Here is a 20,099-nt window from a genome sequence, read left to right on the forward strand (position 1 = left end):
CAGGCAGCTGCCATCCATGCACGTGCTTCCCTCCGACTAGAGAGAAACATTATAGGAACATTCTCTGGCACAGACTAACCCCTCCAGAGTGCCCCAGGAAAATAGTTTTGAACATAGGAATTGCCAGGTCTGGATAAACATAGTTCAGTCCCTGAGATGTTTTGAACATGACTGAATGTTCATACTGCACAGCCTTTCATCAGAGGCCTTCAAATAGTTCACATAAAATCCTGATCCTGTTCCAGGCAGCGGCTGATCCACTGTTCTGGTGACCAAACACCATGAAATGTGGATCCTTTTGAGATGCAGTGAACCAGGGAGAAAGTTCAAGTTTTAGACTGACCTCATGGCAGAGCATTATGCTCATGCAGGAGGGTCCAATTCTGGTCTTCTTGCTAACGGTCTGGGGAAGTTTCTTTCTACCCTGAAACTCATTTCCCTCATGTTTAAAATGGGAATAGTAGTAGACGTGTGTCTTCATGTGCATGGCTTCTAAGTTTTAAAATCAGATTGAAAAGCAAAAAGGGCTTGACTCTGCCACAGAAAAGTTCTCAGCATCCCTGAGCACATTAAGCATTCAGGAAGCATCATGGGGGGTGGTGGGGGAGTGAAATGATAATGACCTACTGGTCCTTCAAAGAAGTATTTACCACTGCGCTAGGCATTCCTGAGAACTCTATGATTCTACTGCACCACCTTCTTTGTGTTGTTTAGCCAGTCTTGAAGTCCAAGTGACAGAGTAGATACTAGATGAGCCATTAGGCTGTATATTTAAAATGTTTGAATTAACATAAATAAATGAGTTGTGAAACAGCTCAAAGCAATGTTTAACAGACACAGTGTTAATGTGCATATAAATACCAAGTTTCCACAGGGCAGGCATTCTAGTAATACACAGAGGTTTGGAGGTTTGTATGTTTTTCTAACCCCATTCATTCATTCAGCCAATAGTAACTGCCTATATTATGGCAGGGATTGTAATCAGCCATAGGAATCAGAAAACAGTAAGACAAATCCTAGGCTGCCACAGGCTTATAGCCTAGAAGGAGGAATCCAATAAAGAAATAAATGCAATGAAGTATAATTAGATCTGTAACAACTGCATTTGGTATTCGTGGTGTCAGCAGTCTCTGAATAGTCAAACAGATCTGTGATATGAGTGATTTCTTTTAAAGACTATTTTTCAGAGTAGTTTTAGGTTCACAGTAAAACTGAGAAGAAGTAACAGAGATTTCTCATATACGCCTTTCCCTTACACAGGCACAGCCTCCCCCACTACCGACATCCCGAGCAGAGTGGGACATTTGTTACAATCAATGAACCTACACTGACACGTCATAATCACCCAAAGTCCACAGTGTACATTAGGGTTCATTGGTACTCTACATTCTATGAGGTTGGACAAATAAATGTATAATGCCATGTATCCATCATTATAGTACCACACAGAATAGTTTCACTGTCCTAAAATTCTTCTGTGCTCTGTCTAGTCATCCCTCACCCCTCTCCAAACTCCTGGCAACCACTGATCGTTTTGCTATCTCCATAGCTTTGCCTTTTCCAGAATGTCATATGGTTGAAATCATACAGTATTAGCCTTTTCAGATTGGCTTCTTTCACTTAGTAATATGCATTTGAGATTTCTCCATGTCATTTCATGTCTCGATAGCTCATTTTTTTGTGCTGAATAATATTCCATCGTCTAGATGTACCATGGTTTATTTATACACACAGTGATTTTCATTTTGCTGAGGCACCATATAAACTAGTTGGCTGAGAGCACAGTGTGAAATGTTTGGTCAGGAACACGTCACCAAACAGCTGACTGCCCAGCTTCCATGTCCCAGAGATGCTTGGTTCTCTATGGGGACTTCCAGCACAGTTACCTTCACAATGCGATACAATATTCTCTCAGTATTGTTGTGAAAAACAGTCTTGAAACAAAAGCCAGCTGCTCGTGATGACAGTGGAAACGAGGAGAAATTAAAGACATCTAAGAAGCAATTTTTCTTTTCCAGAAAACAGCAGCTACTTGAGAGAAACGGTATGCTGCATTGGTGGACAGCCACGTGGGAAATCATGAAGCCCTCAGAATGCATTCCTCATGAGCAGGAAGGCTCTATTCTGTGTGAAGCATATAGTGGGAGGGAGAAAGTCTCAGGAGAAGCTTCAGGAAGGGGCTGATCTCGGAGCTGATTCTTGGAAGATAAGTCATATAGTGACCATGTGACTAAGGTCAAGTGATGAAAAAGACGATAGCCTGTTTGGAAAATACTGGTGGAAAAAGAAACAAAGGGACTTTCGTTTCTGGCCAAGGAGTGATAGGGACTCAATTTACCCTCTCACCATAATAAAGCAATAAACGACAACAACAACAACAAAAACCCAGGCAAAATATACAGAAACAGGCAACAAACAACAGTGATCTCTGAGAGACAAGAAACAAATTTGATGAACCTTATTACAGCGCACCAGTGTACAACACCGAGAGAGTTTCCCGGGCAGAATGCAAGGAAGAGTCAGAGGAGACAGAACTTGTTGAGGAGACACAGCTGAGAGTGTGAGGAGACGAAGCAGCTAGAGTTTGCAGGACTAGAGTCCTGCAGAGAGCTGCAGAGAGGGAGAACCCTCGAATACGCGAGTACCGATCAGCACATGTATGTGTACTATGTGAGAGGCGAGTGAAGACCCATCTGAAAGGATTAGAGGGAATAGTACTCCGGGCTCTCACAGGGCTGGGAATAACGCCTGTCCCCATTATCCAAACTAGAAAAACTCATAGTTCAGGGGGCACTGGGTAGAATAGTCAGAAGAGTCTAGCTTCAGCAGTGAGCCACAATTAGCCCTGGACTAAACAGTTCTGGACCTGCCTAACTAATCTTCAAAGTACACCCAGAAATGATCAAACTGTTTCCAAGAAATTCAACTGCATCTTAGAACAAAGCTTAAGAATATTTGTAGGGAGGTGAGCCCTCAGTGGACAACGAACGCTGCATTGGTAAAGCACTCCACTACAGCATAGAGAAAAAAAGAGCATGAGAAAGTGAACTCTGAAAATAGAAAGACCTAGGTCTTTTGGCTTTGATACTATGATCAAATTATTTAATTTTTCTCAGCTTTGCTTTCCTCATTGGTTACAAAAACACAAAAATAATAGATCCAAAAATAATAGTTGTCAATAGTGTTTGGGGCTTGACTGGGAAGGGGCTTGAAGGAATTTTCTGGGCTGACAATAAAGTTCTGTGTTACACAGGTGAATGCAATTGTCAGATTTCATCAATGGTGCACTTGAGATGTGTGCATTTTACTGTATGTAAATTTTACCTTAAAAAAGTTAAACATATATTGATCTTTACTTAAAGATTTTCATGCCAAAGAATTTAAGAGTGAAATGTCCTGATGTCTGCAACTTACTTTTAAAAGCATAAAAAATAAGATGGGTTGGTAGATGGATAAAGCAAATACTGATAGGTAGCAACTGTAAGATCTGGGTAGTAGATATTTGGGTGTTCATTATGCAATTTTTTTCAACTTTTCTGCATTTGTTAAGAAAATATTGGGGGAAAATAATAGCACCTATTTCTCAGAACATTGGTTCAGTACTGAACGCAATATCTAGAGCATAATAAGTTGGTGGTGATTATTATTTTTATTTATTTATTTATTTATTTATTTATTATTTTTTATTTTTTATTTTTTAATTTATTGGGGTGACAATTGTTAGTAAAATTACATAGATTTCAGGTGTGCAATTCTGTATCATATCATCCATAAATCACACTGTGTGTTCACCACCCAGAGTCAGCTCCCCTTCCAGGTGGTGATTATTATTAACGGTAGTTAGACAGTTACAAAATGGAAGTTGAGAGAGCATTTCGGCTTTTGCAATAATTCAGACAAATAAAACCATGGGCTAAAGTAGAGTAGTTTGCTGTGAGAATGGAGGTGGTGGAAACATTTCAGAGGTCGAGCTTTTAACACTTGGTGACCAGTGGATAATTGGTGTTGAGAGAAGGGGCAGAGTCTGGAATGATGGCCCATGTTCCAGCTCTGGCAATGGATGGATGGTGGTACCATTCAGAGATGACCATCCTCTCTGGATGAAAGAAAACAGGTTCTAGAATGTGCTGGAACCCAACAGAGTTTTATTGCCAAGATGCTGCCGCAACCTTGCCTCTTTGACAGGTCAGTTTCTGTTCTCATTTTCACCCTTCCTATACAGCAATGCGAAATATGATATTGCTCTGACCTGAGAGAAGAAAATCTTAATGCTACAAAACCCTCCCTCTGGAAGATGCTTCAAGGGACATTCCTTAAAGCACTCTGCAGATTTTTCTGGAAATGATACCCTTTATGCTCCTGGTGTGTGTTGGTTGTTAGGAAAGTGGTGGCTCAGTGGAGGGGAACGGCCTCAGGGGGCATCACTCCTGCAGCCCTGTGAGCAGACTCACTCAACGGTGCCTGCACCAGCCTTCACATCAGGGGTGGCACTCAGATCAGCGTCACCATCAAGGCCCTGGGTCCTAGGTGGTTGTAGATCAATGCTTTCTAGCATAACTACTTTTTCTAACCAAAGAGATGCTAAATGTTGAGAGTTATTATTTTTATTATTCTGTGCCCTTCCCAAGAAAGCATTCTGTTCTTCATAAAAGATTTCCTATTATATGATCTTCCATAAGCCTTGCATTGGGGATTGAAGAAATGCCATTTGGTTCAGTGTTCAAAGAAAAATGATAATAGTCAATCTCATGCCACAGCTGAGCTCATGGTTCTAGGAGGGACTATAAATACTGGAGGGCCAGCTTCAGTCCTCTCCAGGCAATGCTACTCAAAATGTGGTCCACACACGTTACCAGAGCCAGTTCACAAACTGTTACAGGGATGCTGTGAGATAAGTACAGAAACTAGGAGGAAGAACTTAGAAACTTTTATAGTAATTTTATGTTGCATGACATCCAAGTACCTGATCAAGGGACATGTCCATCTCACACAACTAGCAGGTTCATGTAAATGACTGTGATAGATTATAATGAAAAATGGAAGGAAGGAAGGAAGGAAGGAAGGAAGGAAGGAAGGAAGGAAGAGGGAAGGAAGAAGGGAGAGAGAGAGGAAAGAAGGAAGGAAGGAAGGAAGTGCTTCACCATATTAGTTTGGAGAAGTCCTGCTCTATGCTGCACCTCAGAGCACTTCACAGGTACCCAGGACTCTTTACAGATCCACAGGCTTCTCCACAGAACTATAAGACTCTCAGAAAATACCTGAAGTCTCTACAGAGTCAAGTGATTCCCACAGAACCGCAGGAATTTTCTCAATCTCTCTTGCTTACCACTCTCCTCCCTCAGAGATGCAGCTGAGCCAACTATTAAAGTCCATTTTCCAGGCATCAGGACACCAAAAGTGAGTGGAAGTCAATTAGTTACTTCAGGGGACATGGCCTCCACCTTGCTGGCATAGAATCCTGCTTCTGAATATAACATGTTCGGTACCTAACCCCAAGTTCTAGGATTCTTAATGTATCGGTTAGTTTTTGCTGTGTAACAAATCAGCCCAAAGCTTAGTGGGTTAAAAAGACAAATTATTGGTTAGCCCAACTCTGAGAACTGGCTTGGCCTTGATTGACATCCCTTCTGGTTTGGGCCAGGATCAGCTGTTTTCTTCTGGGGTGGCCCATATGTCTAGGGCCTTGGAAGGGTTGGCTGGGATAGCTGGGATCACTCTCCATGTGGTCTCTCAATACCCAGCAGGCCTTCCTAGGCTTGCTGAGATGATAGGGGAACAGTCTCCAGCAGTAAGAGGGCAAGCCCCAACAAGCAAGTGGTCTTTAAGCCTCTGCTTATGTCATACTGCTAATGTCCTATTGGCCAAAGCAGGTCACTTGGCCGGGTTCGGATTCAAAGGGTGGAGGAATAGACTACACGTTTTCATGGAAGGAACAGAAGCTACATTGCAAAGAGGCATGCGAAGAGGAATGAGAAGTGTCTGTGGCTATTTTTGCATTTAATGAAGATTAAAGAGGCCAAGTGATGTTGTTTGCTCCTGGCCCATAGTAGCTGCTCAATAAATAGCTATTGAATAAATATTGTCTTAAGAGGCCTTCAGTTTTCCTTCTCCTCACATAGTTGAGGTTAAGGTGTTCAAAACACACTTCTCCCGGAGTCTGGTTCTCACTGTGGATGGCCTTGGATGCCAAAAACACTTAGTCATCTTCTGTTTACTCTGTCATCATGGAAGAAACCAGCAAAGTCCAGTGACCTTAGTAAGAGTAACTGTATGGCTTTTGTTTCCTTTATAGAAGCAACCATTGGTGTAAACTGGGAACTGATGCTTCAGTGTGCAATTAAGACTGCACCAGCCAGTTTCAGCTCTACCTTGGTATTCATACATAATGTTGTGTATAGACTAGAGGTTAGGGATCAGCTGCTGAAATTGTTGATTGAAAAATGGGTCCATCAGTCACCTGAGTGGGACACACTCAATGAGTGTAGGGCTCTGGTGGACTGCCACCAAGCTTATGTACAGGTTTATGTACAGGTTATTATTTTCCATAGCTCCATAACTAAGTAGTCCATGCATTCAGCCTCATAATAGTTCTTTTCACTCAGCTTGAATGTGTGAAGATTCTTTTTCAGGAGCTCTTCCAGTTGGGGGACCATCACTGGCAATTCGTGTCAACCACTATCACTCTGGATTCTCTGGAAGAAACTCTTCAGCTGGATTATTTGAGGAAGCTGGGACAGTCTGTGTCATGATACCACCAGAACGCTTCTGTTTCTCTGGAGGAATTCCTGCCTTTCTCTGCATGCATGAATCCCAGGGGCATTGCTGGGTTTCTGTGTACAGCTCCAATATTCCTACAGAGGAATTACCTCTCTCTATATATGGGGGTTCCTTAGAAGGTCTTGAGGGATGATCTAAGGAAAAAATATGGCCACAAGAGGCAGTAACACATAACAAGCTTTATTATGGGGCACTTGGACAGGGTTGCATGACAGCCAAGGTCCCTCACAGAATGAGACTGTCCAGAGGCTACAGCGGGCACAGGACCTACTATCCAGAAATGGAGGAGGGAAAGGGAACTGCTGGGAAAGAAGGGGGTCAGAAAGGGGGCGTATCTGTCTAGGTGATGTAGTTCAGCTGCCTGATGGGGAGTCTCTGGGTCAGAAAACTCTGAAGGACTGTGGCAACTTGTGGGAACTCTGAAGGACTGTGGCATCTTGTAACCCCAAGGCTCTATCTCATCAATGGCCAGCCGATGTGGGGTGAGGTTTCATAGGGTATGCAAAACAGATAGGTTCTAAATGCCTAAAAATATTCTTGTTTGGGCTATTTAAAAAATATTTGGATGTGTAAAAATTTGAGTTAGATGCCAGTAGGCCTTTGAAGTAATGGGTCTCAGCTTGCAGTGAAGAAATAAACCACACAGGGACTGATACACAGAGGCCACCTTTGTGTCATTCATAGCACCATAACTGGGTTCTGGGATATTCTTCCAAAGACCATGATGAGGCCACCCCAAGTTGAAGCACTGGTCCCCCAAAAGGAGAATAAACATATAACAATGGAGAGACTGAATGGCCATTGGGAATGACGTGGTACAGCACGACCTCAGACCACATCTACCCAATTCCTTACTTGGGACCACAGCAACAAATCTGTGGCCTCTTTTCTCTTCCCTGCCTGGGAAAAGTTACCTGGCCTGGAGTCCTTAGCCAGCTCCTACCTTCACATCTGTATCTTCATTTCCTGAGATGTCTATACTAGGCTTGAAGGAATGTCATTTCTTCCATTTTCTCACCAATAGAGAGTACACTATCAGAGCTAGAGAGGTCTCGGGGAGTTCCTATGTTTTCAATGAGTAGTTCCATGGAATCGAGGTCTTGGAGAGAATCTGGGAACAAAAGTTCCATGGTCCAATAAATTTAGAAAATGCTTCATGATCCAGTCCTAGGGGTCCACAAGACACAATGATCCATGATTATACAGGAGTAAAGCATGAGATCATATGAAGTAGACCACCCCGAGAAGACTTGAAAACACCTTGCTGGGAAGGAAAATTAAAAAATGTTTTGAGGCCTCCTAATCATTGAGGAGCTCACATGATAGTGAAACTCAGATATTAATAGTATTTTGATTTTGTTATGGCTGCACATCGTAAAGGATGGTTGAGGTGTGTGTGGGGGCAGGAGGGGGGGTGAGAGAAAGAGAGAGAAGGAAGAGAGAGAGGAAGCAGAGATCAATTGTGAGAAATAAGACAATGTGGGAGGCGATAGACCATTGACAACCCTGCAGGACTTTCCCCTTGGACTTCTACTTGTCTGAACCACATCTTGACCATGCTTTTGCTGTGGGTTGTAGGGATTCTCAGATTCAGTCACATAACTAAACCAATGAACAGTTGGCTCAATCAGGGTCCCTTAAGATCAGCAAACGTTCAGGCTACTTCCTCCCACCACTCCCTGAGTCTACTGATGTATTTAAAGAAGTACAAAATAAAGTTGCCAAACTCATGGTCCGCATAAATGCTTATGTTTTACCGTAAACATTGTAAGATGCACAACTTAATTAAATCCTGTCATAATACCTCTGTGCCTGGATGTGTGACTCCATCTGGAGACAGCACAGAAGATGAAGCAAGACCTGGCCCGTGCCCTGCTACAACCTCCTACCCCGGGCCCTTCCTGGGGCAGACTTCATGCCCATTTCCTCCACCTAAGCCAGAAAGTCACAGATTCATCACAATGGAGGCATGAGGCTAAGATGTGTGGTTATTAACCACTATTAGCCCCGTGATATGTTCAGTTCCATGCAAATTTCTTTTTCTGCTTTTATGTTAGAACTTTCAAACACACTGTTGAAAGAATTCTTTTGCACGTCACCCTCCAACTGTGCAGTTTTTCAGGTTTTGCTTTCATTTTCGTCACTGTGGAACTTGGGGTATGTCTAAGAATATACATTTGATGGAGTTTAGCGATTAAGAACGCAGACTCTTGGCGTTAGATTGGTAAAGTTGACATTTGGCTCCACTACGAGCCAGCTGTGTGCCCTCAGGCACCACATTCACCTTTTGATGCCCTAGGAGTCATAGCAGCCTACACCTGTTATTGTAGGTAATAAACGAGAGGTTCAACACAGAGCCTGATAACTGTCCAGTACATTATAGGTATAGCAATTTGTAACATTTTCTCAATTGACCACACTGTTGCTTCCTCATTTCATTAAATAATTTTTCTCAACACTATTTTTAATATCTATGTCACATTTCATCTTATCACTGTACCAAAATTTACCCTATCATTTTCCTATTGTTTGAGATTTAGGATGTTCATATTTTCCTTCATCATAAAAAGTGTTGCAATAATGATTTTTAGAGCCACATTTTTGCATATCCATGACTATTTTAAGATACATTTCTAAAATTTTTATTCTGAGTCAAAATTCCAAGGTAATTTGCTCCAGAAGGCCCAGGATTACCACTGAAGTTCTCTGGATTGGATATTTCCTAGTCTTCAACAATGAAGAGTAAAAGTACTTGACATTTTGCTCAGTGTTGCCTTGAACCTCTCAAAAGGATTTGACCTTTGTCTGTAAACTTCCCTGGCTTTTAGCTAAAGTTTCACACTTGATAAGTGGTTCAGGGACTCAGAGATGAAGAAAACAAGTGCTCTTTTTTTAAGTGCAACTGCTGTTTCTCCAGCTCAGAGGCGCGCACAGAACAAGGGACCATGGGGACAATGGTGCATTGTGGGAATTGTTCTGCCAGGTTCCCTTCCAGGATGGGTCATGGGCGCCTCCTTCTTTTTGTGGGAGATTAATGTTCCCCGGCTTGGTGTGGCCTCGTCTGCCTGAATCAAGCATTCCTCTGGCTTACAGCAGCCTTTCCTGTCCTCCGCCCCCAATACAGAGAACCACTCACATCAAGCCCAAGCTGCCTTCGCAGCATTGTTATATCTAGTCCTCAGGGCCTAGAAAATTCATCCATTCCTCTCTTATTCCATCCATTGCTATGTGGCTGGATAGCTCACATTCCCCACCTCAGTGAGCCTATCCCCAGCTGGAGCAGAGAAAATATCTCTTAGGAGTAAAAGTCTTAGAAGAGTTTCAGAGTTTTCAATCTCAAGTACCAATCAGCCTCTTGCTTAAATTGCTCCCAAATCCTTTCTCTGTTAGCTCATGAGATGTCAGAGAAAGGACCGCTTTCTCTCCCTCCACTTACATCTATGGAATCTGGCTGTCCTAAGCAACAGTGCATTTGGGAACAAAGAGTTCTCTATAGTTTGTATTGTTCCCATAGCACAACATAATCATTCTGTGCTTGTTCTCTCCCACAGGTGAGGGGGGTGAATGATGCAATTTATCCCAAGATAAATTAATAAATTTATGTAATTTAGGGAACGGCCATGTGCCAACCTGAGTTTGTATGTTTTTAGCCGCTCTCTATCTGCTTCTGTGTTGTTCACTGAGAACACCTTCCTGAGGTATGGAGATGACATAATGTCAAACATGTCTATTTATAGAGGGATCTGCTCTTGGAAGTCCATCTGGCCCTTCCGTTCCTTCCTTTCTATCTTCTCCTCCCCATCCCGCTCTCTTTTTCCTCTCTCCCTCACTTCCTTCCCCTTTGCTCTCTTTTCCCCATTTGCATGCTCTTCTAATAATCAGCTGCTCTCAGTGGAGATGAGAAGAGTCTAGATGAGACTTCGGACCAGCTGTGTCCCTGCCTCGCCAAGAACACCCACACAGGCTGCTGGCTGTGATGAAACAGGAAAGGCTTCGTTTGTAGTGTAAACACTCCCCAGATGCTGACCGAATGCCCGGTGAGACAGACGCTCCAACGACAACTTCATCAACTGGATAAATGCCCAGTTGAGACTCACCTCTGTTTTCGATGTAGGGAGTCCGCATAAGGGAAAAATCACGGGTTTGGAGAACAGAGGAACCGGTTATAGGTCCCAGCCCTGGCATGTGCTCGCTAGTCCTTGGAGGGAACATTGTAAATACTCCAAGCCTCAGTTTCTCAACATGGAAAATGGTCATGTTTCCCTTTCGACTAAGACACTACATGAAACAGCATTTCAGTAGTTGTCAGTGCAGAAAAAAGGGCTGCCTCCCACTTCCAGAGTCTGCTTGGATTCCACTCCCCAGGGACAATGGTGACAGCCTTATGAAATGAAACCGTCAGCTCTGTAAAGGATCCACCTTGCACCAGTGCTGCCCAAACGAGTGGCCTCATCAGGTGGGATAAGGCAGGACATTTAAAAGGGGGTCTCACAGGGCTGGTGCAATGAGGGGAGGTTTTAGGACATTTTCTGGGTTCATTAATGGAAAAAGAAACGCAAATCTGTGACTAGGTATAATGTGTCAGGATCTTTGGTGAACAAGGAAATTAGATTGTACAGTGTCTGCTGAAGCAGCATGGAGAAGGTATGGGTGTGCTATGACTGCCAGACACAACTAGGGGCACAGTAGGAGGCAAAACAACACATGCTCCGTAGGGAGTTCAGGGTCTGCAGCCAGACTGCCTGGTTTGAATCTGGCCTCTATCATTCGTTTGTGGAGCATCTTGAGAAAGTCACTCGATGTCTTGCTGTGCCTCAGTTTCGCCTCATACAAAAAAGCGTGTTGGGGTGCCTATTTCATAAGGTTGTTGTAAGGATGAAATGATTTGATTCATACAAAAAGTTCAGGATGGCAACTAGCACATAGTAAGCACCAAGTAACTGTAAGCTATTATTGTTATCATTTTTATCAATGACTTACGATTGATTTGTTGCAAATGAGCTGAGGTAGCATGGTGAGGCAGAAAGAGCCAGGTGTGGGAATCAGCCGGTCTGATGTGACTTAACTGGGTTTCCTCAGGAAGTCTGCCTAATTCTCATTTTCCCTGTCTGTAAGATGGGGGAAATAATAACAATAATAATAAGTGTGATTTGGTTAATAGTCTATTCGTTATTATGGCACGTGGCCCAGTGGGATATTCTCCATGACCCTGAGGACAGATACATTCATTGCTCAGCACAGATGCCTGGAATGGGAGTCCCATTTTGCTGATTAGAGGACCTCTAGAAGGGGGGAGACAAGGGACCAGAAAGGCATTTCCTCGGTTGACTGTGGGGAGGCAGAGAGCCTGGCCTGGGTGGGTGGAGACAAATGTGTTGTGACCTGGTAGATGGAGCCAGTGGAGTGCAGTAGAAACCAGCTCTGGTGTCTTGAAGCCTCAAGGAGTGTGTCAAACACACCACAGCCAAAGCCAGCAGGTTGTCCAGGGCTTGGTTGCAGGAGATGGGGGCAGGGGGGATGTGGATCGGAGACACAAGGCCAAGAGATTAGGTCCTGTAAAGTCAAGCTCATGGAAGGATGAAGAGCTGATCACATTGGCCCTATCTAGCCAGGAGCAAAATCCATGCCCCTACCCCACCCCATCCGTCCCACCTTTCTTCCTCTGAGCAGAAATGATCTCAGAAATCCCCAGGCTTAGTCTTGGCCTGAGGGACAGCAGCCTTCAGAGTTTGATCATGGTGAGCACCCAGGAAGATGGCCGTCTGGGGAGGCCCCAAAATCATACTCACAGGTCCCCCTCCATGTCAGAAGAAGATAGAGGGAGACTCCTTCCTTCCTCCCCACCTCTCCACATACCATGTACACCCCCCTCCTCCCCCACCTGGCAGGACTGTGAACCATAACTTGTAGGATACTGCAGCCCATATGCTGGGCTTCACCTCGGTTTAGGCTCCACCGCAGTAGGCAGCTGGAGGGAAACCAGGAACCATGTGACAACACATGACAATCTGGCTGGACACTGGACCATCCTGGGGAATGAGAAAAATTACCCACACCTGAGCCCTATCCCACACCAGCATGGCAGCTGCCTGTGGCGCAGGCCTAGGACAGGCCATTTGCAAAGCTCCGAGGTGATTCCAACAAGCAGTCAGGACTGAAAACCACTGTTGGGAAAAATAAAAATAACTTACTCAAAGGGATAAAGCCTAGCTTGTTTCACTGGTACTAGAAAGGCTGGCTGGGTGCAGAACAGGGGAGAGGGTCATTTGGACCACCCTTCCCACCCTGCTGACTGCGGAGCCCAACAAAACATAAAGTGTCTGTGGCCAAGGACACTTCCCCAAACTACAGGGCACTCCAGATTGAGGACCCCTGACATGAGAGGTGGGGAAATTGCCAGAATTTCAGGAAACTCATTCAATGAAATCAAATCCCCTTGTCTTGGATTTTCCACCCAGGAAAATTTGCTAGAAGATGAAGGACTCTTTTTGAGCTTTAAGGGGTGAGTATAGGCTGCCAAGAGCCTGAAGAATACCATGCCTTCATTTGTCTACCTCTCCATAACTCTTCAATTGCTCTTCCAGGCTATCCTGCCTGACAGGTTAGAAAGTTTTCAATAGAGGTGTTTTTACTTGAATTGAATTACCTCATAAAGGTCAACATTTAATAATGACTCAATTAAGGGCACATGAAAAACAGAGCCGGAAGAATCCATTTTCCCAAGTTTCATCCTAATATGCTGCCAGCGTGATGCAGGGAGTGGGGTCTAGACAGACAAGAAAGACAGCAGAGGCCCTTTTCCAGCTGGTGTTAAAGTGGGCCTCATTGGGGGACTTTGAGACGTTTGGTTCCCTGGGGTGATGCTAGAGAGATGATGTGTGCAATATTTGAACTCCTTAAAATGATGTTGTTGATTAAAAGTGAAAGCTATCTGTACAGGTAACACTGTGGACACAGACCCTTCACGTAGTGTATTTCATCTTTGCAGAATTCACTGGAAAGTGAGGAGAGGGCACCGAGAACCCAGGACACCCCTTTGCTATTACGTAGGCTGGCACTTCCAGTGAATAGCCTTGGCATCACAGGTTTCAGGCATCCCCAAAGCTCCTTTCCTTGTTGATTTCATGTTCTCCATGCCCTGCAGGGCCTCTTGGGATCACTGTGTTCTGGAAAGTACACAAAGCTGTGCACTGTCTCTTTAAATAGTAGAGGCTGAGATGTTCTCAGGCCACCATGACATATCCCAGCATTGGACCAGCCCCTGAATAAACTGGAAGGACGCCTGGTGTGGCTTTCAGTGACAGGGAACACCATCAGGAGCATCTTGGGGAGCTTGGTTAGAAGCACCAGAGCTTGGTCTGCAGGCTGCTGGCCTCTCTGCTGCCCTGTGGGGAGGGCCTTGCCTTTGCATCCCTCGTATTTGACTGCAGAGAAAGCTGCGTGGAGGAAGGGGTTACACTGTTTGACCTGGTGAGTTTTATTGCAAACTGTGCCTCTGGGTGGTGTGTGCGTATGCTTTATAGTGTGTTGTCCAATTCCCCCACCCCCTGCAAACCGCAAATGAAAGCACTGCAGTGCAGATAGTGCGTTTGTGTTGGAATTGACTAGAGAGTCAGGGAATTTTTAAAATCCTTGCTTAAGAGCTGGATGTAAACTCTGGCTAGGGTGGCGAGAAAGACCATGTGAGAGGGTCTAGGAAGCCCAATACATTCAGATTTGAAGGGATCAGAGGGTCCCGATGGCCTTTACCTGGTGGGAACCAGCTCTGCGCACATAGCTGGCAGGTGACCTCACATTGGTAAGCAGGTTAGAGAGAAGCTTCCACCTGTAGAGGAAGCCTGGCCAGCGCTGGCTGCGGCTGAGCTTGGCAGAACTGCCCTGAGCAGCATTTCGTCCTGCATCACTGGGAACCCAGCAGGCAGGAGATAGCGAGACAGTGAAGCACAGGTGGGGTCACACATCCCTCAGCCCATGGTGTGGTTGTGACCTCATTATTGATGAGTTTCAAAAGAAAGGGAGAAATGATCTGTGCCTTACAATGTGTGCACTTTTCTAGGTGTGAATACTCCATTTAAAACTTTACTTGGGAAAAAAAAAAAGGAAGAGAAAGAAAATCCTGAGTTAAATATGCTAATATTTGTAAAGTGCTTAGCATAGTACTGGGTACATAGTGACCACATAAATATTGGTTAAATAAAAGTCTGAATGGCACAAAGAAAAGCAATAATTCCTAGGGCAAACCTGACCTATAAAATGATCCAGAGAGGAGAGAAGACACTTTCATTTCTTTAGTTAGTCATTCTACTTGTGTATGTGCTTTCAACCTATGGGAATTATAAGCTATTTGAGTTCAGGGGCAGTCAGGCTTGTCTTGTGAAGGTTAAATGTGATCTCACAATAAGAATGGTGACAATTTACTGGGCACTGGTCCCTTATTATATTCTAGACACTATGCTCACTAGTTCACACCCTTTAAAATAGGCATTATTAGTTCTGTTTGCAGAGAGAAAACCGAAGCTCAGCAAACTTCAGCTAATTGCCCAAATTCCTAAACCCTGAGTAAGCAGGGTAATTAGCTCTGCCTGAGCCCAGAGCTACAGTGCCTAACCGCCGGACCATACCACCTCTCACAGACTACATGTAAAGCCCTGCTAAAGTGCCTGCCATATAATGCGCATCGAATAAAAATTTTTACAAGGATTCTTCTTTTTAATCTGATAACATTGCAATTTTTAAAAGATCGTTCTTTGAAGAAGTTTTCAAATAACTTATTTTCACTTAAAGATAAGAATATACAATTTGCTACAATAAGCAGCAATTTGCAAATAGTAAAATAGTGTGGAACGATTTGAATCATTTAGAGTGATGAGGTTTTATGACACAGAACACTAGCAGGTAGGGGTGTGTGTGTGTGTGTGTGTGTGTGAACTTATGAACTGTATTGTCACAGGCAACGACGTTTAACATCCACATTCCAACTTCCTATTCATGCACCTAGGCTGGCCTGCGGGAGCATCTTCTGCACCACGCCCAGGAAGGGCTAGCCTCTCTCCCAGAGACTCTGGGCGGACCACGTTCAGGCAGCTATGAATCAGCTGATTTCCTTGGCTGCTTTTCCTACACCTCAAATGGCCAACTCCCCACCTCGTGGCCAGGGACACCAGCCGAGGCTGGGAGCCAAGCCAGGCAAACTTCGCCTGGAGCATACCCGCCTGTGGTCTGGTTTTGGTCAGGCTAGGAGGAGCTGGACCCCTGGACACGCTGTCTTATAGTTAGTTGACTATACGCTGTCGTATAGTTAGTCTGTGTCCACCCCCTAATTCTCACACAAGCAGGGCATCCTAGGAACCCAACACACGGCAACACGGTATGGGTGCAGACACTGCTAGTGCGTGCAGATGTGCCCAGTTAAGACGCCAGGACAGGCCAGGTGCGCCAGGACACTAGAGGAAAGAGACATCTTCCAGCGCTGAAGTGACAGTTCCCCGCCTCCCTCCCCATCCCACCCGCAGGAAAGGAATCCAGAGCCTCGGTCGCCGTGGCGTCAGTTCGCTTGGGTGCGTCCCCCGAAGCCCAGCGCTGGGCTCCCGCGGGGCCACCTCTGGGTGGCTTTTCCCACATGGGCTGAGGGGGCGCAGGGGCCAGTTTATTGTTCAACGCTTGGTCTCCGTGAACTCGGTTGAGTCAGGGGAAGTTTAGGTGAAAAAGCTCAGGTGCCTCCCAGTTTAGAGTAAAAGTCGCAGCGGTTTTGCAGTGATCGACTTTCTCCTGAGGCGCATTTTAGGCCGAGTAACTGTCTCCTGTCCTCCACCCCCGCCCCCCGCCTTTGCCCTCTCTCCTCCCTGAGTCCCGCCCTCCTGCACACGCTGACCCGGGGACACACCCTATAGCAGCGACGCAGACAGGGCGTTGTTCCCGTTAAAGGGGAACGCCGAGAGCCTCCCTCTGCCCCCTCGCTTGGCACCCGCAGCACCGCAGCGCAGCTGTCTTTGGGGACGCCAGCAGCCAAGTGAACGCACCGAGTTTGTGTCTGAGGCCATTCTGAGGGTCGGGGACAGCTATCCCTTTGGGCTGTAAGTACTTTGGTAGGGAAAGTAGAGGAGATGGAGGTGAAATGTGGGCATCTTCTATTGATGGTGCCAGAAAGCGCGGAGCAGGCACGGGCTTGGGGATGGCCCGGTCCCCGAGCCTTCTGTACCGGGCGCGGACAGACAGACCATGGTTCGGTACCTGCGGGGCTTGGAGGGATATAACGTAGAGTGCCCTTGGCCTGTATACCTACCATAAGAGATATGGGGTCGGGATATGGGGAGGGGCGGAGCAGTTTTTGCCTCGCTGGAGAGACGTCTGCTCGGGGACTCATTGGCACAGCAGTCCCTGAGGTGGACATCCCGGGGTACTGGACCTCCGAGGTTCCCTACTTTCGAGCGATATGCCCGATCATCCTCCTTTTGCCCCTCTCCGGCACTAGGAGCCACTGGATTTATTGAAATCTTCTGGGAGACACCAGAAAACCGTGCTTATTTCTTCCTGTACATTCCTGGGTTTCTCTGAATATGTTGCTTATGGAGGGATACGGCGGGGCCTCGGATTGGGTACTTTCAAAAACCCAGTTATGAAACGTCTCCCTGGCCCAAGACTCCGTCCTGAAATGGTCCCCAAAGCCGCAGCTGGTCTCACAGCTTTACATATCCCCTAACAGGACAACCTGGTCTTCAGTTCCTCAAGGCCTGTAAAATGAGGGTCGAGGACCGCACAACTGCGAATAGAAGATGTCCCGCCTGCTCTGGCCGGATGCAATTCTCCTGGGACCCAACCCTTTACCCGCCGCTCTAATTCCCACAGGACATCTGCTCCCCTCCATCCAGGTTCCTGGGCCTGTGCCCTGCCGCGCGGGGGCTGGACGGGATAGTGTCCCGACTCCGCGGCTTGGGGAGCCGTAGGGCTCCCCGGGAGAACTTACGAGGGGCTGGCCCGGGAGTGGAGGCCCCGCCCGCAGTGGCTGCCTGGTACAGCGCACAGTGGGCGGGAAGAGCAGGGTCCTCGTAAACTCTCTCGGGCCATTCTTTCCTCCCTACAGTCCCCTGGCTCTGTGCCTCTCTCCGGAGCCACCAGTGTCTCTGGCAGGCTGAGCTGGGTGTAGGACGGCTCCCCGGTGCTGGCAGAACTGGGTGGAAACTTGGAGACTAACGGAATGCGGAGCGCGCGGGGATCTGGGAAACCAGCTCCCAGCCGCGCGCTCTCCTTCACAGCCTGCTCCTGATGTCCCCAGGCCTCTCTCAGAAATCTGGGCGCCTATCCCCTCGCCCGTACCTCCACTCCATAAGGGAACTTGCGCTCTCCCCCTTCCGCCCCCTTCCCCAAGCTGGGCTGTCTTGGGAGGCTCCCGGGGTGGGTGGAGGCGGGCTGTGGCCTCTGCTCGTCACTCTGGAAAAACCTCTCCTACTACTGGGGTGACTTACCACTTGTTTTGTTCCAAAAGCAAAGATGTTCTGTCGCTGGCGGGCCCGGCTGATTGCTGGGTGGGGATCCTACGGTCGGCTGCTGCCCCCTCTCGGCCAGCCGCCGGGCGTGGAGCGCCCCCACCCCGGCCGAGCAGGCGGGCGCGGCTCCAGTCCCAAGCATTCCGTGAGCGCAGGGATCCTTCCTCCGCGCTTCTCTCGCCCTTGCTCGCTCCCGCCAGTAGATCCCGCCTCACGTTCAGTTTCCGCTCTCTCTCCTGGCAGGCAGAAACTCCGCTGAGCAGAACTTGCCGCCAGAATGCTCCTCCTTTTGCTGGGTATCATTGTCCTCCACGTCGCAGTGCTGGTGCTGCTGTTCGTCTCTACGATCGTCAGTGTGAGTGCCCGGCGGTCAGCGGGGGCAGGCGGGGCAGCCAGTGCTGGGGTGGTCGTGGTGGTGGTGGTGTGGCTTCCGGGCGGCGATTCCATCTGTGCCCCCTCTACAGTAGTTCACGACTGCATGGTTATTTGCAGACGAGAAGTCTCAGACGTCCCAGAGCGTTTTGCAGTTCCTGGCAATCTGCCCCTTTTCAGTTTTGAGAAAACCACAGCAGATTCAGGAGTAGGAAGGAAGCAATCGCTGGACTAGTTTAGCTGCACAGGCCTCTCTTTAAGCCCAGTAACTTCAGGGAAGTTCCAGGGCCCCCCAGACCTTCATTTGATAAAATTGGTTAGTATTTTTTTTTCTTGAGGTGAGTTTGTTGAGAAAGGAAGAGAGTTATTTGTGAAGATTTGCTTTTTTCTAAATGTCGTACATCAAGTGGGCAGCTTAGTTCACAAAACACACTTTAGGAGTTGAGATTGGAAAGTTAAAATTGGCTTTTTCAGCAGAGTTCACAGTCCCAGGTCTGCTTTATGAAGTGGACCCAGCACCTTCTTAGTAAAGTTTCCACCAAATGAACAGGCAAGGCCATCAGGATAACTTGAGTTATACTCAAGCATCAAGTAGATTAGATTTTGGACCTTTTTTTTTTTTTTTGGTCTATGAAGATGAGCTCAGACTCAGGCAGTTAGGTGACTGTGGCTTTAACTTCTTAATATAAGGCAAGTCCCAGGCATGATATTCGCGTCTGTTTCAAAGATTGAGAAATCATTATATCAGTGCAAGAAATAATTATGTTCAGGATTTATAAATGATAAATGCTTATTCTTTATAAAAGCATTTTATAACATTTTAATGGGCCTGATAATCTTGTCAGATTAATAGGATTTCTAGTACGTAAAGAAAAAGGCTTAGAGAGGTGGTGGCTTGGGGAATGACACCCAGGAGATCCAGGGAGGAGAGATGGCTTGAATGCAGGTGTCCTGGGTTGAGTCCATGGCTCCTTCTACTATAGTACACACCTCTGTACAGAGTAACATGTACATGTGGTACTTTTCCATTTACAAAGTGCTTTTCAATTGCAAAACCCTGGCCTTCCCCTCAACACGATGTGTGAGCCAGACCACTCCCTCTCTCCTTTCTCCAGCATCACTGTGGCCTCTGGCTGGGCAACACTGGGCAGGGCAGGGGCACGCCAGGTGGACAGGTTGAGAGGCTGCTCTTCACCTTCCCTTGGTCTTCTCTCCCTCCTTTCCCTCACTCCTCACTACCTCACCTGATTTAGGATGTCTGGTTCTTTCTAGCAATGGCTCGAGGGCCATGGACATGCGACCGACCTCTGGCAGAACTGTAGCATTTCCGCAGGCAACGTCCGTCACTGTTTCTCATCATCAACAAACGGTGAGACTGGCTTTTTTGCTCCGCAAGCTTGTCATGTATCTGTAACGCGTTCTTCAGTCCAGACCTGGAAGCACTTATTCTTAGAAGACATGAGCTTG

The 20,099-nt window shown here is 46.5% G+C and overlaps 1 protein-coding gene across 2 annotated transcripts in view; it reads left to right on the top strand.

Annotated features, from left to right (window-relative positions):
- The first annotated feature begins 14,074 nt into the window (after nt 1–14,074).
- PMP22 (peripheral myelin protein 22) overlaps nt 14,075–20,099 on the top strand; it is a 32,223-nt gene continuing 26,198 nt past the window's right edge. The window contains exons 1-3 of one of the 2 annotated variants that reach the window (XM_033090668.1): nt 14,075–14,247; nt 18,504–18,615; nt 19,905–20,001. In XM_033090668.1, the coding sequence (XP_032946559.1) occupies nt 18,538–18,615; nt 19,905–20,001 (175 nt within the window). In that variant the 5' untranslated portion in view covers nt 14,075–14,247; nt 18,504–18,537. Of the gene's footprint in view, nt 14,248–16,693; nt 16,851–18,503; nt 18,616–19,904; nt 20,002–20,099 lie in introns of those variants that run through there. The other variant, XM_033090667.1, reaches the window with a different exon arrangement.

The sequence above is a fragment of the Rhinolophus ferrumequinum genome, chromosome 21 (assembly GCF_004115265.2).
Source record: "Rhinolophus ferrumequinum isolate MPI-CBG mRhiFer1 chromosome 21, mRhiFer1_v1.p, whole genome shotgun sequence".
Classification (NCBI taxonomy): Eukaryota; Metazoa; Chordata; class Mammalia; order Chiroptera; family Rhinolophidae; genus Rhinolophus; species Rhinolophus ferrumequinum.